The following is a 22,921-nucleotide window of genomic DNA, read 5'->3' on the forward strand; positions in this document are numbered from 1 at the left end:
ACGGTGAAGTATCCCTTTAATACATACTCTAAAACAGAGCTTTCAAAACTGGGATCTGCAGCCCCTGGTGGGCAGCAGAAATATTGCGGGGGAGCATGAAGTTCTGGTTGCACCTGTCCTCCAAATACCCTAAGCTCTCAAACAAGGTAATAATGTTTCTCTGCTAATCTGATCTCATAATTGATATCTATACAGCCGGACATCAAATCCTCAAAGGGTCATTCACACAGAACATGTTTTTGCATCCAAACAAACATGTTCTTTACATTACTTTTCAATTTAAATGGAGCTGTAATAAAGTCATTTAAAACGTAGATAATTTAAATGCAATAGATTTGTAAACTGTCAAAATTTGTTAACAATTTTGATGTAATATATGCAGTGTTTTGGATTTAGTTACTTATTTAGCTAATAATTTTGTCTTTACAAAGATATGGTTTGTAATTTTTTTTATTATTTTTTTTGGGTAGTGCAGATAATGCTTTAGTTTAAGCCTTAAGCTTCAGATATTTAGGAATCTCTGCTCTAAAAAAAATGTTTTATCAAAAACATGTCAACAGGAAAACACCACCAGCCTGTGAAATCAATGCCGAGTGAAAATGAAACTACTAGGTCTTTTAACAAACCAATATAACATGGGATGTTAGTGCTAAGACACAGCTGTCTTCACCACAGGTGCAAAGGATATAAGAAGTGTATCTTACATTACTATGAGAAGTACCCATCTTAAAAATGTTTTAAAATAATGCTTGAAGACTGCTTGAGAATGCTTGAATAATGGCTCGCTTCCACCCAGAAATAGGGTTCAGTACAGCACCGTTCAGCACGATTCAGTTCATAAACCCTGATCCGGCTTGGGTTTCCACCTCCAACCGCACCCTTATGAAAGGCGTGGTGTAGAGATCGATGTCATTCTCATGCAAAGAAGAAGAAAGCGGCACGGCAAACAACAGTGGACGACATACAGCAGATCTTGTTCACAACAAGATGCTTTGTTTAGGCCAAGGCTGCAGGCTGCAAAGAAAAAACAGCCAGAGAAGCACGCGCAAATGACGATTCTTTGTCAACCAATCAACGTTCTGCAGAGAGTCTAGCTCCACCCTTTAGTTCCGGACTAGGCACCCCAATGGAAGAGTACGGTTTGGAATTAGAGTACCCTTCACAACCTCTCACATTTATTTATTTCGAGATTACTAAGGTAAAGCAAGTAGTATTTGGCTGGTTAGGTGAGGACATGAGGCAGCTCCATCCAATGATACAAAATGATGTAAAATTAAATTTTAAATTAATTGTAAAATTTAAAATATGACTAGAGATACTATTGGTTGCTTTAGGGGGTACACCTTTTTAATGAGGGAAAATTACTGAGTGAAACAACAATTATTAACAACACGCCTTTGACTCATTGAAAATGAGCACATTAATTATAAGAATTCAGACTTTGCCCAATTATGTTTTTTAAGACTAGAGGCATAGGAGAAACATGCAAGTGAAGGAAAGAGAAACGTACCAACAAAGACTGGTCAAGGGAGGGCTGCCGATCATCCTTCTCCACTGTGCGTTTGCAGTCAGAGCAGACGTACAAAGGCAACTGAAGGGCGCTGGAAGATTTGGGTGACTGGGCTGTGCCATTCTGACTGGATCCTCCGATATCCTGGGAGATGGCGTCCTTACGCTCACTGCGACACAGCAGGCAACGGTCACCAGTGGTGTAGGGGGCCCTCTGATTCACCCCGAATGTGAACGGGGTCTGGGTAAGAGACAGCAAAACAGTTCAACTGTGAGAAATCAGATTTTCTTTCTGCTAGACACGTAAATTGTATGGGTGTCGAATCGTTTCTTCGATGCATCGATGAATTAAACTTTTCTTCGATGCATCGTGATGCAGACGAGGATGATTCGGTATCAGTTCAGTAATAGACCATAACCGGTTATAATGTTACTGACGTCATGTATAATGTTTTTCGTCACGTATGTGCTTTATCGCGGTAGCTTTTAACTACTTTAAAAGCTGACATCTGGGCACATTTCAGCTTTTATGAACAACCCGGTAAACACGACCTGGAGAACACACGTACTGTGTGTAAATCAAAGCTATGATTTATCAAATTGATTTCGTTTGCACGTGGGCACATAAATGTGTCTCTGAAAAACTGATATAAATCCGATCTTCAATTACCGCACTATATGCAGATTTAATAGAGTTCACGTCTCGCCAAAACAACAGATATGAGCTGGATTTTATTGATCAACAGCTGATTTCCCAATCAAAGACCGCAATATGAGCAAGCGCAACCACAGCACTGGTAAGATCATTCAGTTTCTTTACTTTTAATAAAGATGATTGTGTGTTGACCATTTATGACTTTACTTTCGGTTTAATTTGCGGTAGTTTGTGAGTTGGCTTTATGAAGAGATACTCTGTGGCGATGCGTGCTGCATAGCGTCGTCATATCTGGCTATAACGTCATATAGCCTATAACACGCTCACATACGTTTATTTATTTTTGTAGCATTGTTGGGATGTGTACAATTTACATATGTGGTTTTAAAAACCAAATGCATTTAGACTTTTTGACTGTAAAGAGACCAAGACCACTTCCTGAAGTGGCTTTTAGTATATTGTGTATTTGTTCAAAATGCTCCAGTTGTCTCCTGTGCCCAGACTTGAGTTTTGTTTGATACATTCAAGAAGGGTGTTTTCCTTGAGTAGGTCAAATTAAAGGTTCAGTTCATATAACTGACTGACAAAATTGTATACATAAGGATGCAGTGAACCATCAATGCACCGTGATCGAATTGAACCGAATCGATGACATGCTAATCGTAATCGAACCGTGAGAACAGCGTAGGTTCACATCCCTGGTAAATTGCCCATAAAGAATATTCTCAAATTGCACTAATGGTCGTCTACTACAGGAGATCCAACACTCTAGAAGACTAGAATAACACTTTAAAACAGTAACTCGACTTATACCAGAACAGGCTCTCAGGAAATCACAGCTGTGTTACCGGCTACCATCAGAGGAAATGCAAATGCAGCAGAGCGCTGTAGAAGTGCTGCAAAGTGAGAGATTTGCCTGTTACCTGAAGGACTCCAGAGAAGTCAGCGTTTACTGGCCCTTCTGAAAACTGTGGAGCGCCATTCAAAGGGACCTAAAGAGAAAGCCGGCGATAAATCAACTCATTCCAGGCAAAAGGTTATAAACTCATTACAATAATATAATTACATACACTAAGTTGTTTACGACTTCAGCTCAAAGCTAAAAGAGTGACATCAAAATGCACTACTCGTGGCTGTCAAAACGCAAGGAAAAAAAACTTTTGCAACACCATGCCGCAGAATTAAATCTCCACTGGACAGAAGCTGACCCCGAATGAACTGCTGACAGTAGCAGAACACCTATTTTAATAAAATTATTCTGTGAAGATGACATATGACAAAAGTATTACTTCCACATGTACTTCATTTTCTAAAGGTCCTCTCAACTGATGGGTCACAACACAAAACGGATTGCGGGTTTTATGATAGAGCAGCTGACAGCAGTGCAAGGAATAAAATGCAACTAATGAAACAATCAGGCATTTAAACAGCAAAATGAGAGAGAACCATTTCAATGTATTTTGTTGTTGATGGTAAAGCTATGATATTTTGGCGTAAATGTATCTGCCACTTAGTAGAAGATAGACAAATTAGGCAGGAGCTAACATGGACAGGTGGCATGACATGCCATGGACTATGCAAAAGAAAAGAAAATACAACCAGACTACATTAAAAAAGGGTAAAGATGATTGTACAGACCATAATTTGATCCACAGGGTGAATTACTGACATGAAATCATCAAAATACAGCAATTACAAATAAATAATAGGAACTGAAAAAAATCTATTAACAAATAACGTTGTGACATAGACTGTGGACATCAAGTGACAACTCAACTCTAAACCCAAGTACTCCTCATGCAAAACCAGAGAAGCATTTCCTTCCCTGTGTTCCAGCCATATTTAATATGTTAAATAGGCTATTGCGATTTTAATATAGCAGTCAAGACAATGCAACTATTCACAGTAATATTAAATTTCCTAATAAACCTAAATGAATTAAGACACAAATAATATCACAGCTGTCAATCCTCATTTTTTATTTAGAATAGCCAGAAGGTTATCATCCATTCAATAAATCAATGCTTGTGAGAATACATAAAGCTATGACCACAATATAAAATTGCCAAAAAAATGAAATAGCTTTAAAGCCGATGAGTGAAATGTTACATGGAAAAGTGCTTGCTCGTATCTCAGTTTAGTATGCAGATTCAATAACATTTGAGCCAATTGTTGACCAAAAAGCTATCTGTCTGTCTGACCAATGGCAGTAATGTGTTAGACAAAACAGAAATTACACACTTCAGTTTTTATAACCCAAATTGCTAGTTTTATCAGGAACAGGAGAATGTGATGTCTCGAGCATGTGCTTAGTTAAACACAAAAATGTCACAATAATTCCTGACTCAACAACCTGCCAACAAGCTTTGTACAGCAGATTACAAACAGCTAACCCGAGGATATGTAGCTGTGTTATTCATGAAAAAATATTGCAATAATAAATTCATAAAAAGACCTAAAGTCTTAGGAGTCTGAACACCATTTGTAAGAAATCATAAGACAATCTTCATGATGTATGGTCGCTGAAATCCAATTAACCGAAATCTGTGCACTGTTACTGTATGCAAGCAAAAGAGCCATAGTCCAGTGATGAAATAGTCTCTTTTGCTTGCTTGTGTCAACACAGACCGATACTCTTGTTAGCTACAGATGTGGTTTCCTTGGAAACAGAGGCATACTACCAGAAAGAGTAAGTCTCTGACAAAGCCCTGAACGCTGGACCCTGTGCTGTGAGTGGCCTATTCATTCCCTGACACTTCTCAGGCTGGACAGAATGAATACACAACTGAAACGAGAGGAGAGCAGCTGATAAATTGAGGTAAGAGTGTGTCTATAAATATGATTTATGCGAAGGGTTAACTGTGCTAAATGATACTACTTTAAATTACCTTTATGTCCAAATCACAAACGTTGTTCAAGTCTCGATTTAAAAGCACTGACAGACATGTTACAGGTTTGTTGACATTTACGGTTAAATTTTTCAAGCACTTCCGGTTTGATCATACTTGACAACTGCCAGAGTTCAGAAAGGCAATTATTACCTAAATTGTATTTAATAACGCAATACATAAAGTTTTAGATAGAGAACGTGCTAAAAGGAATAAATAAAGAAACGTGTAAGAGAATATTTTGATCTTAAATGCGGAAAAAAACCGGTGGACTTTAGCATCGGCTTTGTCTATAGACATGGTTACATTAATGTTGACTACGGCTCATAAACAGTGATATTTTCAACCTCGAGAATACATGTAATACTTTTATTTATGATGGTCGATACAATCATATGCTTATTAAAATACACCTGTAAACACATTAGCTAAAACTGTGCAGCCCTTGACAAGTTAGCTTCACATCACTCCGAGCGACACAAATCACTCAAACCTCCACATCCGTTGCATAAAATCGCTCTAAACCTGCTTTATACACGTCTCCACAGTTTTCTTCCCATGTTTCGATGATCAGACCAGGACATGTGTAAGATTAAAGATCTAGATCAGTGAAGCTCAGCTCAGGCTCCATGTAAACGTGAGATCAGCTATAGGAGCTTCTCTTTGGCCTCCAATTTCATGAAATCTGGACTAAACTACACCACATGCACCACCAACCACCCCGTAAGCCCCAGCCACCGCTCACCTCTCCGTTGAGGCTGGGGATGGTGCTCGGGTCTCCGTGCGCAGTGCTGCTGGAGGGTGTTGGCGGAGCTCCGGCCTTCCCTGCGCCGCCGCCCCGCTTATTCTTCCTGCGCTTCGCTCCGCGTTTGGCGTCTGTAGGACTCATATCTACCCACGAAATACACAGACAGCGTTCAGTCCACAAACAGCAGGGTCTCTGGTGCAATGCCAGGCTCTGGCGCTGCGGATACGGGTAAAATATAGATGTATTTGAGAGATATAATCTAAGAGCCTGCCAACCTGCTCACAGTATAGCAGACTTGAAATTCCAATATGGCCGACCCAACAGGAATTGGCCAATGGCGTTTACGCCATGACGTAATAGCGTCTAGTGCGCTTGGCGCTTATGGGAAAATGAGTTTTAAGAGGACGCGACCACTTTTATTATTATTATTATTATTATTATTATTATTATTATTATTATTATTATTATTATTATTATTATTATTATTATTATTATTATTATTATTATTATTATTATTATTTGATGTTGTGCCAGTGTTGGTGCTGAATGTCTTGTGTATGCGAACGTAAATGATTGTTATTCTTTTTATTCTTGCTCTATTTTATGTTCTCTCGCGTCTAGCTCTGATTATTTTACAGATGCGTTGTTTTCTTATCTATATTTTCGTTTTCTTGTTAATACTTGAACGAGGAAATTATTATTACAGACGGTAATAATCAGTTTTAGTCATTAGATGGCGATAATGAGAATAACCGGTGACATGACAGCTCAATGCAACTAGAATAATCAAAATATCGTTTACAACGTTTACAAGATGTGTTTGTTTTTTTACATTTAAAAAATGAATGCGGTGTCTGCAACAGATTGTTTAACTGATGCCCACACCTGTAATCGGTGAGTCAAAATTTAAAAAACATAAAACTAATGAATTTATTCCAGTGCAGCTTGTCTAAAAACTCCAAATGTTGTTTTATTCTTGTTAAGGAATTTGAGATATTCTTTTGTTAGTTATTGCGTTTAGCAAAGAGTTTATATACTTTGAAAATGTTTTCTGTATAATATTTACGTCCTGCAAATAACGTAATATTAATTAAATAGCATTTATAAAGATTATAGTAAGATCATTGTGTCCAAGCTAAACTCAATAGAACCATATATGATTATATATAGGGATACGAAATGGATTGATGTAGGAAATGTAAATGTAGCCTATATAGGAGAACTTAAAAACCAAGATTCCCAGTGAGCAATGAAAAATATTTATTGGTTCATAAATTAATAAAAGCTATATACACGTAAAGCCAAAACTTTTAAAGGCCTCAAATGTGAGCTCTTCAACCAACAGATGGCGTTGTAGCATTGCTCCTGTTTTAAATGCTAGAGAAATGTGTTTGGTTTGTGGACTTTACTGGGATCATATCGTAAGAAGGACAAGACAATGATCAACAACAGCAAGATAATTTTATTGCATTTCCTTGATTATGAGATGACAAGGAACACTAATAGAAAATAATATTAAACATGAAACCTAGCCTTTCAGAAATGACACTGAATATTGCCATATTTCTCAAAACTCAATACATGTCAAAAAATCTGTTCATTATGTGATATACATTTATTAACAAGCTTCATCACTCTATTTGAATCATGGCCATGGTGAGCAGAGAGATAACAAGTACAGACAGTAGCTACATTGAGAAATACATGACAAATCCAAGACAGATTGTAATCGAATACTATTGCGACAGAAATCAACATATCGTGCACTTAATGACTCTGGCTTGAAAATATCAAACTATTCTAAAATACAGTTTCACATTATGTCTAATCTGTACAAATAAATTAGCAAAAGAACAGAACTATTAACAATCCCTACAGATTTCTTGCTTTGCTGGCTCAAATGAAGGCAACTCTAAACTACTGCAGATACTCCAGGACACAGTAGTGCTATAGGCACACCCTCTTAAAAAAAACACACATCCACAAAAGCAAATCACTTTCTTGTGTTTCTTCAGCAGTCAAAAGGTCAAGCAGTCTATGTTCAAACATACACTCAAAGAAAATATACTTTCAAGTTTCAGCAGGACAAGTTTCTTGCCAGTTTCAAAGTCTTTCTTTCCAGTAGAATATTTAGATCCACCCAAATACGTGCTTGCTTATAATTGAGACGTAAGCGGTTCATGTCAGTAAATACAAAAGCAGGGCGGATCTTTGATATCCAAAGCATCTATATACAATCACATAAAGTTTTCAAACCCACCATGTGTGCTGGAATCAGAAGCCAAACTGGAAGAAGAAAGCAGGGAGACGAGCAGACGACCACTATACAGACAGTTCTGACCATACTGTTAGGCTGGAATACAGTACACAAATTTAGCTTTGCCCCGATTTGCAGTCTGGATGAGTCGATGCTTATAGCTGCTAAAAGTCGGAGGCTCATAGACAGTATGCAGATTTGAGTTGACAGATTTCCCAGAACATTGTGTTGTGCATGATGGGCACATTACCCAGTTTTTGCAGTGGCGTAAAATATTTGAGTAAATGTAATTAGTTACTGTACTTAAATATCTTTTTAGCTACTTTGTAGTTGCACTGAGTATCATAGATGTTAGCAACTTTTACTCTCTACTTGACTACATTTTTGAACAAGTAGTTGTACTTTTTACTCCAATACATTTGTGTTGAGTAGGCTAATGCAAACACATTACATTTTGCATGGCACCTAACTTGTTCTGCAGCAGTTTGTTTCTGCTATAAAGAAGCAATATCGCCATCTAAGGGCATTGAAGGTACTATATCTTGTGCGTTTTGCCTTTACTCACCTAAACATATCAACAAGGCTACTTTATGTGAATACGAGCACATTAGCAGGTAGTTGATGAATCGCAAGTGTTTGATTTATGAGATGAGGACATGACTGCAGCCTAAGATGAGGCTGAAACCAGCATATCCAGTGCAAGAAGGCTTTGACTGTTTAATTTTATTTAACATTATTTTGTTTCCACTATATTGATGAGAACTTTTTGAAGGATATTGGTTTACTTATAGCCTTTTTGTGCACTTGAGCTTAACTGAGACTTATAGAGAGTTTATAGACTTTTAGGATGCCGTTGTGTCTACCTTAATTTATTGCAATATTGAGGTGTTCGGTTTTATTTCAATTTTAGAAAACATCAAAATAATTGAAACATGGTTTCTCATCTTACAAATCAATTGTTTTTTATTTTCACTGGTATGTCTCTCAGGTGCTGATGACTAGTGCATTATTGGGCCTGTATTTAGTATGAGTAAAATACTTAAGTACTGTGAAAATCAGATGCTTTAAGACTTTTACTCAAGATGTATTGGAATTGGGGACTTGAAACTTGGAGTCATTTTCACTGTAAGACATCTGTGATTTTACTCAAGTATGGTTTTCAGGTTCTCTTTACACCTCTGGGTTTTTGTAGATTTAGACACATTTGTAATGTGTCTCCTGACAAACGAGGCGAGTGTTTCTGCATGAGTTTGTTGTGTTGGGAACGACCTGAAAGTCTGGTAGTGTGTGATCCTCTGTTTAATGTATGATGCCTAGTGTTTTGGCTTTAAAGTGTATGCAGTATATTCCAATCTTTAAGGCGCGATGAAATTAAAATTGACAATGGAAATTTATGGAATATTGCAGTAAATTATTTTTTGAGCACATAAGCACATTTTTATTAAAGATCATGCGCCTTTATGATCTTTAATCAAAATAACTTCCTGTCCCTCTTGCAGCAACATCTCTTTTCTTCCCGGATTGCATGTTTTTCGGCACAAGGACGGGACCACCTGTCACTCGAATGAGATCAATAGCGGACAACAATCCAATCAGTTCCTGATGGACAAAATCAAGTCTACCATATTTTTTCTTGTTCGAGAAGCCATTTCAATTAGATGTGCATCAAAACAGGTAAGAAAGCACTGTCTTAACTTCCGTTTCATGCTGACTTAACTGGATCGAATCATACATTATGCGATTTTCTTGTCTTCAAAATCTGCAGACTGGCTCTGACTTTTGCCATTTATTGTCGACTCCAGACTGTAATTGGGGCAAATCTTGTGTGGTGTTTTCCAGTCTTTAGCAAGAATGAAGCTATAAAGATTTGCAGATTTGCTATTTAACTATGCATTTATGTATATTTGGAATTGTCTCCATATTGTTTCCCCTAAGTACAGTTATTCTTCCTTCGGCAAGCCCTTGCTGGCCTCGACCTCAACCTCAGCATTGCATTCTGGGAAGTAAGGAGGTGGGGCAGAGCGAGGGGAGGGCAGAGGTGCTGATGTTGTATTTGGGGTTGTTGAGGCTAAAGGCTCAACCAGAGCAGCACTCCTAGAGACCTCAGAGCGTCGTCCCCTATTAGAGCGCCGTCTCTCTGGGTGGGTGGAGGAGGGGCTTTTTCCTGGAGAGGGGCTGTATTCCTGATGTCGGCGAGAAAGCTTGATGGTTTCCTTATCTAGAGCTGTGCTCTGAAAAAGAGAGACAATGGGCTACTATATGTTAATGTTCACACGAGGCACACCCACCCAAAAATGGAAAGGAAAATGAAAACAATTCAGTAGGGAAAGAGTAAGTGAGATGAAGTTACAATCTGGGAGGTCAAGAGCACGACAGATTCAGTCTTAAAGGGACAGTGCACTCAAAAACAAGAATTCTATCATCATTTTCTCAGCCTCATGTTGTTCCAAATTTGTACGACTTTCTTACTTTTACACACACACACACACACACACACACACACACACACACACACACACACACACACACACACACACACACACACAAACACGTTGTGGTTTTTTGAATTATGGGGACTTTCCATATGCGTAATGGTTTTTATACCGTACAAACTGTACATTCTATCCCCTTACACTAACACTACCCCTAAACCTAACCATCACATTCTCCATTTTTACATTAAAAAAAAACATGCATAATTTAGTATGTTTATAAATCCATTTACATTGTGGGGGACCGCTGGCTGGTCTCAGGTTTATATTACATTGTGGGGACATTTTGTCCACACACACACACACACACACACACACACACACACACACACACACACACACACACACACACACACACACACACGCATGCACACACACGTTGTTGTTTTGTGAATTATGGGGACTTTCCATGAGCTTAATGTTTTTTATACTGTACAAACTGTACATTCTATCCCCTTACACTACTACTGCCCCTAAACCTACCCATCACAGCAAAACATTCTCCATTTTTACATTAAAAAAAAAATAATAATAATTTAGTATGTTTATAAATCCTTTTAGATTGTGGGGGACCGCTGGCTGATCTCAGGTTTATATTACATTGTGGGGACATTTGGTCCACACACACACACACACACACACACACACACACACACACACACACACACACACACACACACACACACACACACACACACACACACACACACACACACAAACACACACACAAACACACACACAAAGAGACACACTCACACACAAGATCGCCTTTCGCCAGTTACTGTGTTTACTAGTAGCACGCAAACGCAACTCGGCCGTCGTCATTATGGCCCCGCCCACCGACTCTATACACGATGTGATTGGCCCGGCAAGAGTTTGGCATTTACAGCTCAGAAGGGTATTGAGAGTTGCTAGACGACACTCGCGGCAGATTAGATTTGCTGCCGCTAGGGTGTGTCTAGATTTCTAGGCTAAGAAAAGCCTGGATTTGTGCTAAATTGTCTATGGTACTCCCTTGGTGGAAATCACCAAGTTAGTTCTGGCATGTCATGTTAGTCAAGCTCACATCAGCTGATTGTCAGCTGATCACATCTACCTATATGATGTCTATTAGAGTATAAGCTCCTTCAGTATTATTACCAAAGCTCATTTACCCTCCTTCATCCCCAGCTCATCATCGTCCAGTCAGGATTTGGTATGCTGATTCCCCTTGAATCTATTATTTTGTACATTTACATTTAATAATCAACATTAATGTTATCTGGAATACATTATGTTGGTTCAGTTGTGTTTACCCTAAGGGGACTTTATTGCTGCCCTCCCTGCTCTTATCCATGCTAGGCCGCATGGATGCACAGGGAGATCTTGCCCAGAACAGAACCATACCGCTAATCCAAACGATATGCTAATAGTCAATTAATCATCTCTGACGATAGTAGTCCTGACAGAAATACACCACAGACATAAGTTAACACCATGCAGTGCTGTAAACACAAGCACCAGTATTGGACTACAATGAATTAAAAAAGCAATATTTTTATTTATATATATATATTTTTTTAATTTATTCTGCCCCTCGTTTGCCACTCCAATTAAAGAATAACACTACAACATTATTCAACATATAATCTATTGTGTTCTGGAGAAGAAAGAAAAGCCATTGGAATGATGAGAGCGAGGAAATGATGGCAGAAATCTAATGTTGCATGTCCCTTTTAAGGTTTCAATAAAGCAGCTGTTCTGTGTTGTTGCTGTAAGAGGAAACGTGTTTATAAGACATAAAGATAGTAAAGATAAGATATAAAAGACAGTATGCATAAGCCGGTTTCATTGAAAAGGCAATTCTATTGATTTTGTCACAGGTGGAAAAAGACCGCAGCAGTGAAAGAGACAGAAAATGGCAGAGTGCGAAAAAAACACCACTGAAGTTAATGGCAGGATTAAAGTGAGTAAAGAACTCTCTAAGCCAGAGGTTTTTAAACTGGGGTACGGGACTCCCAGGGGGGGCACAAGGAAGTCTAGGGGGTCTGTAGAAAGGTTAAAAGAAAAACAGTGAGAAAAAAAAATAGAATAAAATATATAAATAATAATAAATGAAAATAAATTACTAAAATAAATTAGATTAAAATGCAAAGGTGATATTATTAAATGAATAAAATAAATAATAAAAATAGTTTCAAATGAATTATAAAGTTAATTTAAAAATAAATTGAGCATTATCCAAATAATTATTTCCAAATAATATTTTATACATTTTGTAATATTTCTTTTTCAACATATAATTTGGGTTTTTACACATACACATGTATAGCCTAAAGTTTAGGATGGGTGTCCCTTGCATGAAAATGGTCATACTGTATATGAGGGGTCCGTGGCATCTAAAAGATTAAAACCCCCTGCTCCAAGCTTCCAGCTTTCCATGCCTTGTATAGTTGAAAATGTGTATCTTCAGTGATGTTACTGTCACTTTCTCCCAGTAAAAGAGTGTATGTGTGAGGAGACGGAGGCGGGGAGGGAGGAGCATAGCAGTTAGTGTTAGTACATACCATTGCCTTGGAGCTAGTCAGAGGATAGCAATGCCATGGGAAGAGCAGAAGCACAAAGACTAGTCTTACTCACAGAGCACATACAGCACAAATTCTTACACAACACTAACATAACCTAACACTTCAGCTGAGGGACATTTCACAAGGGACTATTTCAGCTTGCTTAAAGGGATACTCCACCGCTTTTTCATATTAAACTATGTTATTCCCTTAACTAAGACGAGTTGATACATACCTCTCTCGTCTCAGTGTGTGCACTTAATCGTTCTGACGCGCGGTGACATTCTGATAGCATTTAGCTTAGCCCACTAAGCCCAGTTCATTCACTATGGTACCAAACAGAGATCAAGTAAGAAGCGACCAAACACCTCCACGTTTTCCTTGGCACAGTAAAAAGTCACGCCTGCAAAATCCTCCCTCACATCTCCCCCCTCCCCCCTATTGACGGAAGATGAAGTAAGGGGGAGATGTGAGGGAAGATTTTTCAGGCGTGACTTTTTACTGTGCCGAGTCGAAGTACTCTCAGAAGTGCTATTCCGCCATACATTATAGTTCCATTTTAACCCGCTACGTTTTATTTCGTGTCACCATACTAGGTCATTCAACTATTTGTGTAACTGTATTTAAATGGGGAAAACGTGGAATGTTTGGTCGCTTCTTGCTTGATCTCTGTTTGGTACCATAGTGAATGAACTGGGCTTAGTGGGCTAAGCTAAATGCTATCAGATCGTCACCACGTGTCAGAGCGATTAAGTGCACGCACTCAGACGAGAGAGGTATGTGTCAACTCGTCTTAGTTAAGGGAATAACACAGTTCAATATGAAAACGAGGTGGAGTATCCATTTAAATAAAGCAAATGTAGCCACTTAAAGGGGGAGTTCACTCAGAAATGAACATTCTGGACATTGTTTGTTCACCCTCATATTGTTCCAAACCTGCATGCTGCTGATTTTAATATTCAAACAAGCTGTCAAATTACTCAAAGGACAAATGTTAAATAACACTGACAGCACCACACTCTAAAAAATGACCGTGATTTTAACGGTGTAAGGTTGTAATATTCTACGGTTAAAAACTGTTATTTGGTAAACAGAAAGTTTCCGTAGGAGAGGTTCCGTACTATATACGGTGAATAACTGTAATAGATCTAACCTTATGCCTGTAACATTTACAAAAAAACAATGTAAAATCCCAACAGAATATTATTAGAACCCCAAAGACATATATTTTTTGTTTAAATCACAATGAACTTTTGTAAACTGTTAAACAGAATATTGTGTTATATTTACAACAACATGTGATTATGAACAAATTTGTTTGTTAAACCTACAAATATTGGTATCAACAACAGAGAAATACTGTAATACTGTACAAACTATTTTGTTAATTTGATATCTAAATATTGTAAAAACTTATGTTTTAGTCAGTTGTTCTTAGAAATTTAAGTAATTTTACAAGTTTATGCACTTAACAAATGTCTAAATATGTATTTGAATTGCATATAAATGGTCCATTTTGATTATGTAATTTTGACAAACAAATTAATAAACTTAATGAAAATCTTATTTGTAAATCAAACATAAATGAAACAGGTAAGATTCTCAGATGAGAAGCTCACTACTGAGTTAAAGTACTATTCAACCAGTGTTGACATTAATGAGATAATTAAGAGACGATTGAACATTAATGATGAACACCTGATGATAACAGATCAGAATCACTGAAGGAAAGAGAAACACGAGAACTACGACTGACTTCAGCCACAGCTTTAGATGAAATCAACTGAAGATAAAAGAAGACATTAAATCTCTGAAGATCTCATCAGAGGATTAAACAACTCCACAAACAGCATTACCAGCTTCACACATTACTAACCAGACTGACTTTATTTGTGTAATTTATGTTTTAATGAAAATAATAGGTTTATTTGAAGTCACCATGATGGTGAGTAGTGTTTTCTTTAGTTGGACTCTTGACCCTTGACTCTCCAACATTAGTTTTCTGGCTGCTTTAACTGTGTTTATAGCACTATTGTTATGGCATGGAAAGCAAAGCTAAAACATGGCCAGGTGACTTGGCTTGTTGTTCATGATGCTATAATCATCATCTTGTGATCACTGGTCTTTTTCAGAGTCTAAGGTCCTTGTTATGTGTGCTAATTTTGTTTTATTCATAATAGTGGCCAACTAGCTATTTCGTTCTACAGCATGAGTTTCAGCAATGTTGTGGCAATCTAATAATATGCAGAGCTAATAAAATAGAAAAGTGTGCAAAAGGTTTTAATCTATGGCAATTATTAGACACAAACAGATATCAAGAATCAGTGTATAAATCTCAACAATGGTGACAATCAATGAAAAGCTTCATGCTGCAGTGCATGCTGGGTACCACCAATCAAAACTCTCCCATGGGTCCCAGCATGCATTGCGGCATGAATAAATTATCCATCTGAATTGACAAATTTTCTTTGATTCTGACAACTTTTTTTTTTTACTTTTGCTGTTTTTCTTGTGACGTTTTATAGTAGCTTGTTTCATGTTAAGAGTAGATGTTTATCTGATTTTTTTTTTGCTTGTCACCATTGTAGAGACACATACACTGATTCTTGATGTCTGTGTGTGTCTAAATTATGCTGTAGTTTAAAACTTTTTTTATAAACCTGCATATTGTTTGATTACAACAATTATACTGGCTGTCATACTGCAAACCACATGAATATTTCTACACATACGGCTAATCACCTTTATAACCAGAGCATTAGAATCTGAATGAGCGCAGTGATTCAACCACTACATGACGATGATTTAATCATCACTAAAGAGCCAAATCACCAGGCCATGTTTCTTTCTCGGCTTTCCATGCTATAACAAAAGTGCTTTACAAACACAGTTAAAGCAGCCAGAAAACTAATGTGAAAGAGATAAGGGTCAAGAGCCCAACTAAAGCAAACACTGTTCACCATCATGGTTATCATCAGGTGTTCACCACTAATGCTCAATCATCACTTAATTATCTCATTAACATCAACACTGCTTCAATGGTACTTTAACTCAGTAGTGAGCACACACATGAACACCGGGAAGTGGTAATTTAACATGAGCATTTTTTGGTGTGCTTTTCCATCCTGTTTAATTTACGTATAACTGGCATATATCAATCACATTCAGTTTATTAATACAATTACACAAATCTTACCCGTTTAATCTGTGTATACTTAGAAATATGAATCACATTAAGTTTATTATTTTGTTTATGTAAAAAAAATCCAAATCCATTGAAAATGTATATGCAATATAAATACATAAATCTTATGCTTTTTGTTTCCTTTTTTCTTTTAGTCTTTACATTTTGATGTAATACTTACTGGTTTTATATTTATAGGAGTGCCTCCTCTAACCACGCCTAATTTTGAATTTCATAGTGTGCATAGTTTCATAATTCTCTGGTAACGGCAGCTGCCAGCGTTTTCCCGTAAAAACAACAGTTTTTCCCCATAAAATTTACGGTAAAAAACCGGCAGCTGTGGTTGCCAGAACTTTACCGTAAAAAATACGGCAGTTACGTTTTAGGTTTTACGGGACAGCACCATATAATTTAAAGGTTTATACTGTAATTATTACGGTTAAAAACCATTTATTTTACAGGTTAAAACTGTATAATTTACAAATGTTATACATTTTATTTTATTTAACAGTAAAACACCGTTAAATTTACTTTTTTTCGAAGTGAAAAAGAACAGGTCATTGTGTAATTAACAGTGAAAAACCGTAAATTGACATTCCCAGAATTCCCCGCGTGACACTTTGCATTTGATGCATTTTCATTGAATTAACAATGTTTCTTCTTAGTTTTTTCTAATCACTTATGTACATTAAGGTTTTATTTTACATCTAATGTTGTTAAATTAATGTTTATTGCATTTTTTAAAAAGCCATGTGTGTTACCATGATGGTGTTTGGTGTTTAGTGTTTGTGTGTGCTCCTTCTATGTGTTAATATTGTCTCTCCAAAAGCTGCGTGTGATGAGCTTTGATTCATCATGTGATTCTCATCACCACTGTAATTGGTGGCTGTCAATCTATATCAAAGGTACATAACAGATATTAGCATTTCAATAAGTTGGTAATTTAATATTATTTCAGTTAAATATTTTTTTACCGTAATTGTTTATAGTGCACTGTGTACATATAATTATTACAATATAAACTTTCAAATTATATGGTTTTGAACTGTAAAATAAACAGTTTTTAGCCGTAATTACCACATTATAAACCTTTAAATTATATGCTGCTGTCCCATAAAATCTAAAACGTTGCTGCTGTATTTTTTATGGTAAAGTTCTGGCAACCACAGCTGCCGTTTTTTTACCATAAATTTGATGGGTATTTTTTTACAATGTACAGTTTTGAATGGTAAAATAAACGGTTTTCAACCGTGATTATTACATTATAAACCTTTAAATTATATGTTGTTGCCCCGTAAAAACTAAAACGTAACTGCCGTATTTTTTACGGTATAATTCTGGCAACCACAGCTGCCGGTTTTTTACCGTAAATTTTACGGGGATTTTTTTTACAGTGCATACATTTAGTCCATATAACCATCTGAAGCCATTTAGCTTATGCCTATGTTGCAATTCTGATAATATTGCTAATTTTGATGTCAACCATGTGCCATAAACACCATTTTTTATTTGACCGCTGATTATCAGTGCATAATATAGCAAACAAGTCATATAGACTATACTACTTTAGTGTTTTTATCATTTTTTATTTTTTTATAGTGCATTTTTGTAGTGCCTGACAAACCACTATCAGTAACTGTTGATGTATGGAAAATATCCTTGTGACGATTAATTAAAAACTCTTTTTCTTTTCAGTATATGGATTTGGAATAAGAGTGAGAGTGAGAAATTGATAGAAGTTTAATTTCTGGGTGAGCTATTCTTTTAAACGGTGATTTGATCTGGTTTCTTTGGTATGTTCCTCAGCTGTGGACAAAACCAAAACTTGAAAAGAAAGCTGGTAAAATGAAAAGAACCTGTCTGAATCATCATGGCTGTAAAATTAAATGTAATAAAAACTAAAATAATCAACAGGTACATCTCCATTTCATAAAAAATATCTAAATAAGTCTGTAAAACCTTCCATAAAATATATCATCCAAGGCATGTATAATTATATGCATCTCTCTCTCTCTCTCTCTCTCTCTCTCTCTCTCTCTCTCTCTCTCTCTCTCTCTCTCTCTCTCTCTCTCTCTCTCTCTCTCTCATTAGATTTATTAATTTTAATTGTAATACTGTGAAGGTGGCAGAGCTTAATATTCTCAAAGCACTTTTGTGAAATTTTGATGGCAATGGTCAAGATCCTAAGAATGAGGTTCATTTTGAGGACATTGGCAACTGCCATGAAATACTGTCTCTGGATTAGGTAACAGAGTGAGAGAGAGGGAGAAAGAGAGAGAGAAGCCATCGGATTGCAGTGTTAATATTCAAGCAGTCAGTAATGCATGCATGCCAATACAAACCTTCCAGCTAAAGCTCAGAGGGAAACAATATACAGCAAAAATGTGCAACAAAGCCATATGGCTCAATATTACAGCAATAAAGGGTTCACCATGAAAGAGCCACCATGAGCATGGAGTGGAATGTGAAGATGGGAACACAGAAAGTGGACCGGATTATGATTGGGACATGAGGTTCAGTACAGTATGATTATCGTCTAGAATTAGAGGTAAGGTCAGCAAAAGCTGAAAACCCCCAGAGAGAGTTAATAAGAGGCAGACAGAGTGCTCGATTTTAGTACAGAGTCATAAGATCTCAAGCTCATTAAAATAGGTTTAGGTTCGGATTCAAATACCCAATATCCAGTGGCAGACATCACTTCGGGTCTTGGGAGAGCAAGGAAGGGGTGTAGGTACAGCCCTGCCATTACAGTTCAAACTGTCAAATGAGATTTGCATCAATACACATTCAGCCAGAGACCCTGCTGCTGCTTTTTCAAGCAGTGTAGTGAACAAATAAGGTCCTTTGATTTTTTTAAAAGCTTAGAGTTTTACGATGTATTTTCAGGAAAAATAAGACTAGAAACAAATGCTATACAATGCTGTCAAATTAATATCATCACAATGTCCAGTAATATAATGCTTATTTAGTTTATATCTGTAGCAAAATCATGCTAAATATATCATGAATATTCTACTGCTCAGTCCATGAATACTGAGGTCTTTTCAAAACTGCATGATAAGGTCAAGTTCAGTTCAAAGAATGAGTGATAGACAATATTCTTGATCATGGCAATGTAGACAAGGTTAAGACCAATGACAACACTGAAAACACATTTATAGAAACTAACAGTGAGAGGAAGACACAAGGCTGGCACTGAGTGGGTTATGGTGCAGTGAACTGGGATGGGAATTGAATAAGACATGAGGGTGGAAAATGCTTCACCCATGTCTCCCTCTGAGCTCATGAAGTACTGCTTCTGCCAAACAATAAAAGGATTATGATGAGTCTTTCAGCCATTTGCAGGCACTGTAGAGATCAGCACTGACTGCACATTTTGTATTTAGCACTGTACAGTATATACATCACCGTTCAAAAGTTTGGTATCAGTTATTTCCACAAAGTAAAAAAAATCTTTCTTGAGCACCAAATCAGTGTATTATAATGATCTCTAAAAGATGACGTGACACTGAAGACTGGAGTCCAGCTTTGCATAACAAATAATCTAATGACTTATAGTCATTGAATATAGGTATACACTGTAAAAAATTATTTAGAAAAAAAGTTACCTGGTTGCCTTCAAATTTTGAGTTCATTGAAATTAAAATTTTGAGTTAATACAATGAACATTTTTTGAGATTCGACAACCTTTATTAAAAGATTATTAAATGATTTTGTAAGCATATTGGGTAATAATGTGTGTCATTTCTGATGACGCAGTGAAACATGCCAAATAGTGCTATTTTCATGATTTATCACATTTTTTATGTGGTTCAGATACAAAAATATTTTGAGTTTCTATTTATTAAACTAATTTCCTTCATTGTATCAACTCAAATTTTTAATTTCAATAAACTCAAAATTTTAAGGCAACCAGGTTACTTACTTTTTTAAGTTAAACCAACAAAAACCAACACAATTTTTTTTACAGTGTAGCAATATATATTTAAATATATGCAAATGTATAATAAATTATTTTGAATCCTTAAATTAATGGGAGTCACAGCTGTGTGATTAAGGTTTGAATTATGTCTCCGATTGGTTGTTGTTTTTAACCATCAATTTGGCTATTAAACACACTTTTGTTTTGGTTAATAAAAGTGGAAATCAGACTAGTATCGCTTCAGGTCAAATACATTTTTTTAATAGAAAAGGAATGGGATATTTTTACTTGCGCCTGATGTGCTGCCTTCTGAAGTCATTTCCAATTTCATAGCTCTGGCATATTTGGTGCTTTGCTTGCTTACGATACAATAATCTCTCATATTTTCTGCGACTTAGCAGTTATATAAGTCATGAGCGCTGAGGGAGACAAACTGATTGATTTGATGCTGGTGTCCACAGTGGCTGTAATTTCAGTGACGCTATGCTTTGGAATTGTGTGTAATCCAAGTACTAATCATTAGGGGCTGAGAGGATGACATCGGTTATTTTATTTTTTTAAGCAGAGCATATTAACGGATGACAGCAGCTGCAGTTATGATGGGCAGACTGTTTCTCATATGTGAGTGTGTGTGCTCACCACAAGAACAGAGACTCCAGGGGAAGTGTTGCTCTGTTTCTGCACGGAGTTAAAGTGCTTTTTGAGTTTACCTGCTACCTCCATCTTCATATTGTTTTCCATTGCAGCATCCTCCTGTTGGTTATTGAAGTGAATTAGGATAGGCCAATCTAATGGTGAGCAATATAACTGTGCCCACCAGAGCTTATTGACTAAATTGTAGGTTTCAGTTTGAAAATTAAAAATAAAAATTGAAACATTAATCAAAAGCACCTCAAATGACATCAATAATGTTTTATGAGTAAGTGTGTAAGTGAATGCCTTCCATTCATGGGCATTCATGCTGCTCAACATGCAATAATACCTACAATTTATTTTGGTATATTATAAAATATGCTAGAATTGTGACACTTTAGTGTAGTCCACAATATTGGGTGTACAGTAGTACATATGAAAATGCTATATAAATGCCTCATTCATTCATTCATTCATTCATTCATTCATTCATTCATTCATTCATTCATTCATTCATTCATTCATTCATTCATTCATCCATCCATCCATCCATCCATCCATCCATCCATCCATCCATTCATTCATTCATTCATTCATTCATTCATTCATTCATTCAATATTAACATGCACACACAAAATTAAACAAATACACCACTAATCCATCGCACACACATTTACCGTGACCCAGGGGTGTGACAGCACATCCTCCGCCGTGTACCTGGCCTCTACATTCACCTGCAGCATGTGACCAATCAACTCCTGTATGAACACATTATGATCATATTTGCAATAATTAGATTTGAAGATAATTTATTCGATTTTTGCATTCAAAAAGTACACAAAAGGACAGGAAACAAATAGTTATATTAAACCTTTGTGCTTAAAGGTTAATGCAGTGTATATTAGCACTTGTTGGAGACACTAAGTTGTTTACAGTAGCAATGGTCTAGGGGTAAGACGTGAAGTTTTGACATTTTGATGCAAAGTTCAAATCCACATTTTGCCGAACTCGCTCTACTCCCTTTTCCCAATACATCAGATCAGGCAAATAAATGAAGAAATATTTGTAAAGTGGATATAAAGTGTCTAACGTGTTTAATAATGAAGTGTTTATTGTTTAGGGGTATGTTTACGGAGGACTTTATTGTCCCAATAAGGTGGCATCCATTTAATAATTTGAATAAATATAATCATGCACACTGTTATTATTGCACACCGTTTAATGTACAACAACACTGAGGTAAAAAATAGTATCTGTCACTATTAATGAGTATAAATATCATCTAATTATTACATTTATTGCAAATAAAATACAGCTATTTTTACAGTGTAAATATAACGTCACTATTACTTAGTGCAAATAGCAGATTGCTAAGAAATGCTGCTATTTTCACTTAGTGTAAATACAATTCATTGCTACTTGTACTTAGAATCTAGTTGCTATACACTTAGCTTGCAACCTTGTAAATGCCCCTTTCGCACATTGTTCCTTCCCAGCACATTGAACATCCCCAACACAACTCTTAAGGTAGGGACACACCAAGCCAATGTCTAGGAACTACACTGATGAAAGCCAACTGTGTTGTTGCCTGTGCTTGAATGCACCGAAAGGACTGCAGGTTAAATTGGCCAAAAAAACAACTATGGCGTCCGACTAGAACCAGCGGTGCAGAACACAACTAAGGCTGGCCACACACTTGAAGATTTTAAGCCAGATTTTGGGCAGCCCCCAATCTGGAGGGTATGGTCTGATTCAAGACTTCTTGAAACCGACTTTTTGTCTAAAGACATCTCAATTGTGTGGTGTAATCACAAATATTTTACTGCTCCCAATCGCATCAGAGCCATGTACGATCCCAGTCTGTAAGTATCAAACGTGAAATTCTCACTGAAAATGTTACTACAATCGACAGGTGTGTGGTCTGGTCTCGCAGTCCAGACGAATCTTCTATTGTGTCCATTCATAGGATTATAATGCTAAAAATCCGTTGAAATCAGTTGATCAGTTGAAACACACATTTTTAAAATCAGATAAGATTTGAAAATCATCTAGTGTGTCCCAGGCCTAAGTCGACCGATGCTCAAAC

The 22,921-nt window shown here is 36.7% G+C and overlaps 2 protein-coding genes across 12 annotated transcripts in view; both read right to left on the reverse strand.

Moving 5' to 3' along the window:
- fam193a (family with sequence similarity 193 member A) overlaps positions 1-6,109 on the reverse strand; it is a 49,451-nt gene extending 43,342 nt beyond the window's left edge. Inside the window, exons 1-4 of one of the 2 annotated variants that reach the window (XM_067441342.1) lie at positions 6,076-6,105; positions 5,798-5,943; positions 3,088-3,156; positions 1,511-1,750 (exon numbers count right to left, since the gene is read on the reverse strand). In XM_067441342.1, the coding sequence (XP_067297443.1) occupies positions 1,511-1,750; positions 3,088-3,156; positions 5,798-5,941 (453 nt within the window). In that variant the 5' untranslated portion in view covers positions 5,942-5,943; positions 6,076-6,105. Of the gene's footprint in view, positions 1-1,510; positions 1,751-3,087; positions 3,157-5,797 lie in introns of both variants that reach the window. The other variant, XM_067441341.1, reaches the window with a different exon arrangement.
- Positions 6,110-7,244: 1,135 nt separating this feature from the next.
- The window catches only part of dclk2a (doublecortin-like kinase 2a), an 80,447-nt gene continuing 64,770 nt past the window's right edge, over positions 7,245-22,921 (reverse strand). For 4 of the 10 annotated variants that reach the window (XM_067441347.1, XM_067441350.1, XM_067441345.1 and 1 more), the window contains 3 exons: positions 21,507-21,593; positions 20,841-20,954; positions 7,245-10,288 (listed from right to left, as the gene is read on the reverse strand). In XM_067441347.1, coding sequence (XP_067297448.1) covers positions 9,998-10,288; positions 20,841-20,954; positions 21,507-21,593 — 492 coding nt within the window. In that variant the 3' untranslated portion in view covers positions 7,245-9,997. Of the gene's footprint in view, positions 10,289-13,095; positions 13,109-18,953; positions 19,037-20,840; positions 20,955-21,506; positions 21,594-22,921 lie in introns of all 10 variants that reach the window. The other 6 variants (XM_067441353.1, XM_067441346.1, XM_067441349.1 and 3 more) reach the window with 4 other exon arrangements.

The sequence above is a fragment of the Pseudorasbora parva genome, chromosome 4 (assembly GCF_024679245.1).
Source record: "Pseudorasbora parva isolate DD20220531a chromosome 4, ASM2467924v1, whole genome shotgun sequence".
NCBI classification, from domain to species: Eukaryota; Metazoa; Chordata; class Actinopteri; order Cypriniformes; family Gobionidae; genus Pseudorasbora; species Pseudorasbora parva.